At 52.6% G+C, this 11,069-nt stretch overlaps 1 protein-coding gene across 11 annotated transcripts in view; it reads left to right on the top strand.

The window, feature by feature from the left end:
* Positions 1–5,319: 5,319 nt before the first annotated feature.
* The window catches only part of EPS15L1 (epidermal growth factor receptor pathway substrate 15 like 1), a 96,032-nt gene continuing 90,282 nt past the window's right edge, over positions 5,320–11,069 (top strand). For all 11 annotated transcript variants that reach the window (XR_009223124.1, XM_058563613.1, XM_058563611.1 and 8 more), the window contains exon 1: positions 5,320–5,381. Coding sequence is in view for 10 of the 11 variants with exons in the window: in XM_058563613.1 (XP_058419596.1) it covers positions 5,349–5,381 (33 nt within the window). In the remaining variant the exon portion in view is untranslated. The remainder of the gene's footprint in view (positions 5,382–11,069) is intronic.

Raw genomic sequence — 11,069 nt, 5'->3', positions numbered from 1 at the left:
CGCGCTCCGCTGCTGGCAGCCCGGGTTTGGATCCCGGGTGCGCACCGACGCACCGCTTCTCCGGGCATGCTGAGGCCGCGTCCCACATACAGCAACTAGAAGGATGTGCAGCTATGACATACAACTATCTACTGGGGCTTTGGGGGAAAAATAAATAAATAAAATTAAAAAAATAGTAATAAATAAATAAAAGTTGGTAAAACCTATTTTGGAAAATGGAGAAATGATGCCTTATTTCTTCTGGTAAATTACTAATGACATATGAGAAATTTTTCCAATATGAAATTTGTTACCATACAAATGGGGTTCTCCTACCCTATGTGCATAAACAAGCTGATTAATTATGGCATCAGCTTTTGGGAAAAGAAATCAGCTTTATTCTGCGACATCAATCTTCAGGGAGACGGGACGTGTGCCCTCAGATCTGTCTCCCTGATCCAGGGCTTGGGGCACAATTTATGGGATGAAGGGCAGAGTGGTCTGAAGATGATTGGAGGTGAGGAGAAGTAAGGTAAGTGACGATCTGCGCAAGCGTCCTCAAGCTTCATGCCTCTTCGTAGGACTGCATGTTCACAAAATGGCAGTGTGACACGATCTGAGGGTGGAGTTTTTAGCTCCTTGACATCAAAAGGTCACTCATTGTGCATTTGCGCAGGCCCAGTTGATGGCTTGGTGGTCTCAACTGGCCTGAACTGGACAAGGGGTCTCAGTTCCTGAAAAACCACTCTTAATTACTCCGTTGATAAGATGGGGTCAGTTGAACTGGTCCTGGAGGGCCCATGGTTACAAAATCTTTACGCAACATGGATGGCATGGAAAAGTTTTGTATGCTCTGCTGGCGTGCTGATTATTTTGGGGAACCCAGGCCTTGTGCACAGACATGTGACGTGATGTAAAGAAGCTGATGCTTTTCCCCCCATTCTGTGACCCACTTCTGTGGCCATTAGTTCTCTGTAAGAGAGAGGAATGAAATTCATCTTCTCAGGTGAAAATAGTGATTACTTAGTTTAATTTTTTTCTTTTTCTTTTTTTTATGTGTGAGGAAGATTAGCCCTGAGCTAACCTCCGTTGCCAATCATCCTCTTTTTTCCTGAGGAAGATTGGCCCTGAGCTAACATCCGTGCCCGTCTTCCTCTATTTTATGTGTGGGACGCCACCACAGCGTGGCTTGATAAGTGGTGCGTAGGTCCACGCCCAGGATCTGAACCTGCAAACCCCGGGCCGCCGAAGCAGAGTGCGTGAACTCAACCACTATGCCACCGGGCCGGCCCCTAGTTATTTTTCTTTTAAATCAAATAATTTGCTTTCTTTTAAGTCACACATAGCAGCCTTACTTTTGAACAGATGTGTTTTCACATGGCAACTTGTGTTGGAAATAATCAAATTTAGGACACCAGGAATCAGGAATCCAGTGCTGTGACAAATAAGCTGAATAAATTGGAAATTATGTATGGCATATTGATAGGTGATCAGTGTGAAAAGTCACCCCAGGAAGTGAAGTTCTGGCAAGTTTTGTTCTCGCTTTGGCTGAAGTTGGCAGACCTTTGACCTTGGACTTTTTTGGCTGATGGCTGCATGAGACTTCACCATTCATCAGGGGTTGATTATCAGTCTCAGATAGTACAGACTCACTCTTTTGCAATGCAGGAGTGAGATTCAAACACTGCCTACCTCTTTAATCTTCGAGTAGGATGAGAAATTAATGAGGGAAGAAGCAGAGCCAGGCCTAGAGAGAAAATGCTGGAAACAGCTGTACAAAGATAGGTCAAACCAGCTCATTTTCTGGAGCATCACTGTTCTGGAGAACTTTCTGTGAAGGTGGAGATGTTCCCCATCTGCACTGGCCAATGTAGTAGCCACTGGCCACAGGTGGGCCCTTGAAATGTGGCTGGTGGGACTGGGGAATGAATTTTCTTAAATTAATAAACTTTATTTTTTAGAGCGGTTTTAGGGTCACAGCAAAACTGAGCAGAAAGTAGAGAGAGTTCTCATATACCCCCCCCATCCCCACATCTGCACAACTTCCCCTACTATTGACATCGCACCCACAGTGATCCATTTGTCACAGTGGATGAACCCACACTGACACGTCATTATCGTAGAGTCCACAGTTTGCGTTAGGGTTCATTCTTGGTGTTGTACATTTCTATGGAGAAATGAATTTTTAATCTTATTTAATTGTAATTAAATTTAAACTTACATAGCCACACGTGGCAAGTAGCCACAGTGTTGGACAGCACAGCTTTGGACTCTGGTGAGAGAGGCCCCAGGAGGGTTGACCACTGCCCAGTGTGGTGGCCACAGTAGTAGAGGGAATCCCAGGCCACTCAGGCCATGCTGCTGGCCGAGTAGGACTGTCACCATCAAGCCTCTGTTTCCAGTCGAGATGATGCAGGAGAGTCTCTGTTGTCATTGCCCCCGTAGACTCTGACAGCAAGGCTGGAAGCCTGCACACGACATTTCCCAGACACCCTTGCCCACTGTCACGTTTCCGGTCATGTTCTGTCAGAAGGATGTTGGAAGACAGGTGGAGAGGAGAGGCCATTTTGTTCAGGCTTCTGCCAGTGCCTTAGGCAGTGGTGACAACAATCTTCGTGACTTTGGCACAATGACAGAAATAGCAGTGGGTGGGGCTGGCCCCGTGGCTTGGCGGTTGGGTGCGCGCGCTCCGCTGCTGGCGGCCTGGGTTCGGATCCCGGGCACGCGCTGGTGCGCTGCTTCTCCGGCCATGCTGCAGCCGCGTCCCACATACAGCAACTAGAAGGATGTGCAACTACGACATACAACTATCTAGAGGGGCTTTGGGGAAAAAAAGGAGGAGGATTGGCAATAGATGTTAGCTCAGAGCTGGTCTTCCTCAGCAAAAAAGAGGAGGATTAGCATGGTTGTTAGCTCAGGGCTGATCTTCCTCACCAAAAAAGAAAGAAATAGAGGTGGTTGGTGAGAGCGGGCCTCCGGGTTTCTACTCAGGTTCCAGTGATTGTAGGTTTTGGGTAACACCCTTTTCCCTTGTGACCTTTAGCCCTAGAGGGGCTATAGCTCCCTATAGTTACTAGTCTTTAGGTAACCTTACATTCTTCTTTTGTACTTTTGTACTCAATTTCCTGTATCAAATGTCTTCTGTTTGAAATATCTAGAATGACTTCTCTTTTCCTTATGGTTCATGGACTTGGAAAACACTCAAGGCTATGAAAAGCCTCCCTCATCCCCACCTGCACCACCCATCCCCTCTCAGTCCACTTTGCCCACTGCATCCAGAGTCACCGTTCTAGAACACAGATCTGATCGTGTTCAAAATCCTCTGGTGGGGCCGGCCCCGTGGCTTAGCGGTTAAGTGCACGCGCTCCGCTGCTGGCGGCCTGGGTTCGGATCCCAGGCGTGCACCGATGCACCGCTTCTCCGGCCATGCTGGGGCCGTGTCCCGCATACAGCAGCGAGAAGGATGTGCAACTACGACATACAACTATCTACTGGGGCTTTGGGGAAAAAGAAATAAATAAATAAAATTATAAAAAAAAAAAATCCTCTGGTGGCTTCCCATTGTTCTTCGCACAGGGAACTGAGAAGCGAAGGACCACTGTGAGACTGAGACCTTGGAGTTCAGAGAGCAGGACAGGGTCTCGAGACAAGGCCGGGTCAATGGTCATTGCTTTTCACACAGGAGTGTCTCATAAGACCATGTGTGACCTGGCCTCGTCTTGAGACCCTGTCTCGCTCCCTGAGCTCCAGAACTTTAGTCTCACCATGCTTCTTTGCTCCTCAGCTCCCTCTGCCTGCGATTCCCCCAGCCCCCACCGTCACCCCGTGCACGCTCAACCTTCACGTGTCACAGCCTTGGACGACTGTGTATCAGCTGTCAGTGTTGATAGCACTCTGACTCCCCGTGTGATTATTTGATGTCTGTTTCCTTCCTCTAGACCAGTGGTTCTCACAATGGGGGCCTAACCAGCAGCTTCAGCGTCTCCAGGGGATTTGTTAGAAATGCAATCTCAGGACCAACCCCAATCTATAAATCAGAATCAGAAACCAGTCTGTGTCTAACAAGCCTTCTGGGAAGTTCTGATATGGCTCTAGGGTGAGACCCCTGCTCTAGGCTGTTGACGGGGGTAGAGCATGTATTTGCCTGGCCCACCGTTGGAGCACCTGTCCCGAGGCCAGGGGTGTTCAAGGAGCATTTGGCCGGTGAATGGTTGTTAAATGAACCACAAAGCACGCTGTGCTCATCTGAATGGCATGAGGTATATACCAAGTTGCTGAAGACACTGGAGCAGCAACTCCTGAGATGCCAGAATGCATGAGGTGGACAGGAAGCTGTGCCCCACCCCTGAGATTGCCCGGCTGTCTAGCTTGCCTGCCTGAGAAACGGCGCATGGCCAGACTCATTGTGCCACCATCACAAGAGACCAAGTAAGGGGAGGCCCACCCACCCGGAAGAAACCTTGTGCTGCTGTGGTCAGCTGCCCAGCTGGACCTTCCTTTCTCACCTTGTTTGTGGAAACTGGCCACAGATAAATGGGTGTCCATAGGCAATGGAAGGCAAAACGTGTCTAAAGAAATAAATGCCCCTCCAGCAAACATCAGGTGCTTGCTCTGTGCAGGGCACAGTGTGAGGCACAGAGGTGGAACAGTAGCAAATGTGTATTACCGTTCCCTCTTTTCAGAAGAGGGGACTAGGGGCACAGAGAAGCTACTTAAGTGACCTGCCAAGGTCACACAGCTAGAAGGTGGCGGCTGGGAAATAATTCCAGGCGTTGCGGGTGCTGCTGCAGCACAGAAGGTTAAGTCTCGCAACAGAGTTTAGCCAGAGCCCTAAGAGGGCAGACCCAGATTCGAACATACATAGACACAGACCCGATGGCTCTGACACAGACACACACACACTGCTATCCTAGGAACAAACGCCTCATTGGGCAAGGCGAGGGTCCAGACCCTCTGCAGGTTGGACGACGGCCTCCCCATAGTGCGTCTGTCAGGTGCGCGGGGACGGGAACAGCATCCCTAGCAGAGAGCCCGGCATCGGCAAGGACTTGGAGGGGCGACAGAGCATGTTCGATTCGGGCAGCGAGCCGGAGATCAGGGGGCTGGGAAGCACGGCGGACACTCCGCAGGGTCCGGGGGCCAGCGCCCCTCCCCCGCCCCGCCCCGCCCCGCCCCCTCCCTGCCCGGGAAGGGCGCGCGCGGCCCCGCCCTCGCCTCTCGCCCTACAAGGTTCGGCTGCGCGTGCGCGGCCCTACTTCGGCCCCGCCCCCTCCCAGGCCCGGCTGCGCGCGCACCGTGCCCCCCGCACCAGCGCGCACGCGCGGCCCCGCCCCCGTCCCCTGGCGCTCAGAGCCCGAGTCCGCGGGAAGATGGCGGCGCCGCTCTTGCCGCTCTCCCAACAGGTACGGGCCGGGCGGGCGGGAGCGCGAGGCGGGCGCCGCGGGGAGGCCGAGGCGCGGGGAGGCCCAGTCGGGCGGCGCGTGTCGCGTTGAGGGGCCTCCGCGGATCCGGGCGGGCGAGTGGGCGGGCGGTCCTGAAGGTGACAGGCTGTCGCGGCCCGCGGCCTCCCGCACCCGAGCGACCCTCTGCGTGCGGCGACCAGGCGGGGCTGCGGCGTCTGTCTGCTCGGCCTGGGGCTCGGGCCCTGCGGCACCGCTGCTCCCAGGCCGGGCGATGCGCGGCCGCGTTGGGTCCCTCCGGGAGGGGGACGAGGGGGGCGAGGGAAGCGAGCATCTCTGCCCGTGCGGCGGCCCCGCGAGTCTTTGTCTCCCGCCGATCCCGGTCCCGGCGCTGGGGCGGACGGTGTCAGCCGGCGTGCAGGGCAGAGCCCGCCGGAGCCCGGACCCGCCTGCAGCGCCATCGCAGACTCATCCTTCCTTCCCTGGGGAGCCGCTTCCGCCACCCCTGAACCGTGAAAGAGGGGACCGCACGTCTCCGGGCGTCTTGCTGCGTCCTCGGATCCGCCTGATGCTCTTCCTAAGGGGCAGTTTTCGTGGCGCGACACAGACGTGCATAGAAGAGCCGTGCGCCGGCAGCCCTGCTCTCTGGGAGGGAAGTCCATTCATTTATCCATCCGTCAGATATGCTTTGGGCCAGGTGCTGGGAGCGCAGCAACCGCCCAGACAAACAAGGTCGCTGCTCTCCTGGAGGTGACACTCTCGTGGGAACTAGAAACTACCTGTGTCCTACTAATAACAGCTACCTTTAATTGCTGAATAGCTGTGTTGTACCAAGCACCGTATGATAAGCACTTTGCCAGAATTATGTAGCACAGCGTCAACATTACGAGTGAGGACACAGGGTCACATCATCCTGTGTTCAAATCTTGGCTCCAGCTCTTACTCTTCTGAGTGTCTTGGACGAAGCTTTTATAGTCTCCACACCTCAGTCACCTCATTTGGAAAAGGGAATATAAAAAATGTTGGTGTAATGTGAAGATTAAGCATGTAAAACACTTAGAACGGTGCCTGGCGCATCAGAAGCACTCGTTGATCCTATAATTATTATCATCATTCAATCGTCCAACAGATTTGGACATTCGGGAATAGAGCCCACAGCAGTAAGAATGCCAAACCCTAGGAGAGCTGATAGGCAGGTGGACATGACTCGTCAGCTGACCCAAGGAAAGAGACATGCATACCTGCTAACTCTTGTCAGGAACTAGCCCATTTGTAACACTGTCTCTAAATTGAAAGCATTGAAGACCAGCAGTTATTAGTTAACAAGTTCTTGTAACAGATATGAAAGTGCTTTGTAATCCATTAAGCACCTTACAGATGTTGGGTATTATTGTTAATAGCCAGTTGCTACAGTTTAGGGTGTGTGTGTGGGGGTGAAACTCAGGCTCATTTAATGAGAAAGTGCTCCCAGTTTTTTGGGGAATCTTTTTTTTTTTTTTTGAGGAAGATTGGCCCTGAGCTAATGTCTCTTGTCAGTCTTCCTCCTTTTTTCTCCCCAAAGCCCCAGTAGATAGTTGTATGTCTTAGTTGTACATCTTTCTGGTTGCTCTATGTGGGATGCCGCCTCAGTGTGGCTTGATGAGCAGTGTAGGTCCACGCCCAGGATCCTGATGGTGCGAATTTAACCCCTACACCACCAGGCCGGCCCCGGGGAATCTTTTTTACATTTATCAAATTTTGACACTAGCCCTAATTTGAACTTTGATGATGACAATAGATAATGTTTATTGAGTGCTTTAGAGTTTATTAAGTGCTTTCTAATATGTTGGTGCTTATCTGCTCAAGGAAAAAGGATTCTTATTTTACTGATGAAGGATTAGGTTTAGAGGAAGGCAGTGATTGCTGCTGTCAGGTAAGGTGTGCAAACCTGAATCAGGTCATGTGATTGACCTTCTTAGAACCTCTTGGAATAAAATCCACATTCCTTGCTAGGAAGCCTTGCTGGTCAGGTGCCTGCCAGCCTTTCCCACCTCCTGTTCTCCCTGGCACCCACACTGCAGCCATACTTGCTGCTTTTCTGTTCCTCCCATAGTCCAGGCTCTCTCTGTCCTTAGGGTGTCTCCACTGGCTGTTTCTTCTTCCTGAAGCACTCTTCCCTGTCATTCTTCCCAGAGGCCTTTGCTGGTCACGTGTCATAGGTAGCCCTCCCCCATAGCAGTGTGTCTTCCCCTCGGCACCAGTCACGGTCCACAGATGTCTGTGGGTCTGTTCGCTGTCTGTCTGCACATTAGCCAGGGTGCCCAATGAGAGCAGGCACAGGCCTCTGGCTCAGCGCTCCTGACCCTGTGCCCAGCAGCCAGGAAACGTCAGGTAAACCCGTGAAGCAGGGACCAGAGACTTGCGCCACCCAGTGCCATCACAGGTGGCTTTTCTTCTCTGTGTGGGGTGGGGATGGGAGCAAATTGAATGAGGAGCTGTTAGAGACTGGTAGCCTGGATCTTCTGGCCTCTGACAAGTTCAGGTCCCTGACTTCTGTGCTTTTTCCTGTTCATTTCCCTATACGTTTGTTGAATGAAGGCATGCCAGGTTTTCTTCCTCTGGGTAATTATGTAAACATTTCTTTACACCTGTTCTTTTTTGTTTATAATTTTATTTTTTTCCCCCAAAGCCCCAGTAGATAGTTGTTTGTCACAGCTGCACATCCTTCTAGTTGCTGTATGTGGGACGTGGCCTCAGCGTGGCCGGAGAAGCGGTGCGTCGGTGCGCGCCCGGGATCCGAACCCGGGGCGCCAGCAGCAGAGCGCGAGCGCACTTAACCGCTAAGCCACGGGGCTGGCCCTCTTTACACCTGTTCTTAAGTGAAGCTCTGCACCAGGTGTTCTGTTGATCCAGGTGTGAGGCACAGCCCTACCAGGCGCTTCCAGGCTAGCTGGGGGCTCCCATGGGTTCACAGATAGTTAAGGTGAAGCATGGCTATGATCCCAGGATAATTTCTGGTTGGGCTGTAGGGCCCCCTTGGAAGGAGGAGGGCCAGGGGAAGGTGAGTGAAGCCATTAGCCTGTGGCTCTGCGGAGGGCGGGGTGCTCTCCCTCTGCCCAGCACTGCCTGCGCTGTTCCATCAGCGCCTTCCCTGGTCTGCTCTGTACTCCCCCATACCGGCTCTTCTGACCCTAAATATAAATCTTGTCAGTTTGAAGAGCTGGTAGTCCTCTCTCTAGGGGCGCTGTTTTCCCTCCATCAGCATCTCGCTGATTTATGTTTCTCCCCGCCTCTCTGCACAGCTGCCCTTCACCTCGCCAAAACAGGTCCTTAATTGCAGCCCACCCTGGAAACACACCCATGTCCCTAACCGCCTTGTACCGTGTGCTCTCGTAGCTTACTGATGACCTTGCCATCCTTAACCCCTTTGGCCTGTCCTTGGGGCCTGTCCTCCTTGAACCCCGAAACGCTTGTCACTGTAGTCCACCTGTAGGCCTCCACTCTCTCTTCTGCCCCCAGATTTTGGCGTCCTTACTCTGTGCTCTCCTGCCTCTGGCGTTTCCCTGCAGAGCACCCTAAACCTGCCTCCGCCTCCCCAGACCCTTCTGGAGTCCAGCTTGTGTTTCTCCCTTGCCCTCACCAGCCTGATGGACTCTGGAATTGGCCACCTCCTTACCGCGCCCACAAGTTCAGGCTGGGGCTGTCCCTCTTCCTGCTTAGCCTCTCCCTCCTAGTTCATCCTACACCACTTCAGGATTCATCTTCTAAAACGCCTCCTCAAACACCCTGCTGCTCCAGAAACCTCCAGCAGCTCCCATTCCCCTTTCCCCCAGAACATCTGGCTTGACATCGCTTGGCCTGGCATTCTCACACCCCCTGTTCCCACTCCACCTGACCGAGCCTGGCTTGCTCTCCCACCATCTCCACAAAAACCCCTTGCTCTTCCCAATGCTTTCCAGCCCCGCCTCGCCTCCAAGGCTCTGTTGCTCAAACTTCATGCTGTGACCTCCTGCAGGAGCATCCTGTGTGCCCCAGAGGCCTCTTGGTGTCTTCTCTCAGTCTCGTCTGAACTGGAGTTTTCCCTCCAGTACCTTCTGTGGCCCCTAGGACCTAGGAAGCATGTGGTAGCTGGAGGAAAGCATCGGGCTCATTGATGCGAGTCGGCCCTGTGCCCAAGAGTTCCCTCTTCCTTCATCTCCACAGGCCTGTCTCATGTGCTTCCTGTGCTTCCGGTATATCTTCTTTTTAATAGGTGACACATCCCACATATCATTCTAGGAGGTTTTTAGTTCCATTTTGCAAACGGGAAACTGAGACCCACGGAGATTAAGTAACTTGCCGAAGTCCCATAACTGGTGGGCGCGGAGCTGGGGTTGAACCCACGTCCGTCTGCCTGCAGAGCCCTGCTCCTCCTGCTCTCGCAGGCGGCCTGCTGGGCACCCCGCCCACAGCAGCCCCCAGTGAATGTGTCTGGAACGAGTGCCGAGTGCCTGGGACACTCGTTTGTCCTGTGGCCCCTTGTTTGCTAGTCTCTCCGTCTTACTAGAATGCTAATGGCGACGTGGTATAAGTTGGTGGTAGAGAGCCAGGTTTTAGAGTAACATTGGGCCCCACCCTGTAAGAAACAGAATTCCCTGGTTGTCTGTCTGATTGACCTGCATCCTCCTGGTTTTTGTTGACTAAGTAGCTCCTATTCAAGCAAAAACATGTAAGTTTTGCCCCCTTCACCACAGTTTCGAACTTTAAAACAACTTTCCCATGCCTGGGTCTCAACCACCATCGGCTGGTCTGGGAAGTGCAGTGCCTCTTGGATCAGATGGTACTGGACAGCTGCGTGTCCACTCTCTGATGCCTCAGGCTGTGCCACGTTACTGTGCCAACAGACAGACACGAGCGCCTCATCCTGGTGAGAGTCCCCTCATCAGCCTCTGTCCAGGGGCTGCTCTCTGGCTTTCCTCCTTGACCTGACCCAAGCAGCCAGTATGCACGTGGAAAGCTGGGCAGTAGTCTTCCTTCAACACTGAGCCCTATTATCACATTCTTTTCTAAAGACTGGTGCCCAGCATTTCTCTAAGCCCCATCATCAGTTGAGGCCCCTTCAGGGTGCCTGTTTTTCAGTGTTAGGGTCCTAAGATAGTCTTTCAGTGCCCTCAGTTTCCCCGCTGCAAATTGGGAACAGTACTCTGTACCTGTTTTCTGTGCCTCGCCTGTTTTCTGTGGAGTGTTAAGATCCCACGGAGAGATGGATGTGCTCTCAGAGTGCCTGCCATTTGGGTGTCGTGCCGTTCATTCAGCAAGTGTATATTGGGCATCTTCTCTTTGCTGGGCACTGTCTGGGTAGTGGGATGTGGCAGTGACTCTGAAGACAACCCTGTGCCCTGGAACTGACAGTATAAGGAGGGGGCACAGACGTAAAGAAATGAGAAAATATGTATGTCATATGTCTGATGGCGGTGCACTCTGTGCTGTGAGAACTGTAAAGCAGAGGGGGTCATGGTCAGAAACGTGAGGTTTGTGAAGTCCTCACCATGCAGGCACCGGGACTGAACAGAGAAGGCATTTGGGGTTGCTCAGTTTATCCTCCCAACTGATCACTGTGATCAGTTTTATCCTCTCTTTATAAAGGGGTAAACTGAGGCCCAGAGGCGTTATATTTCTTGTGAAAGATCCCACCTGGCAAGCTCAGACTGACACAGCTTGTTTGAGCCAGGT

Source organism: Diceros bicornis, chromosome 20 (genome assembly GCF_020826845.1).
Source record: "Diceros bicornis minor isolate mBicDic1 chromosome 20, mDicBic1.mat.cur, whole genome shotgun sequence".
NCBI lineage: Eukaryota > Metazoa > Chordata > Mammalia > Perissodactyla > Rhinocerotidae > Diceros > Diceros bicornis.
The sequence above is the reverse complement of the archived record's forward strand: the minus strand, read 5'-3'. Positions and strand labels throughout refer to the sequence as shown.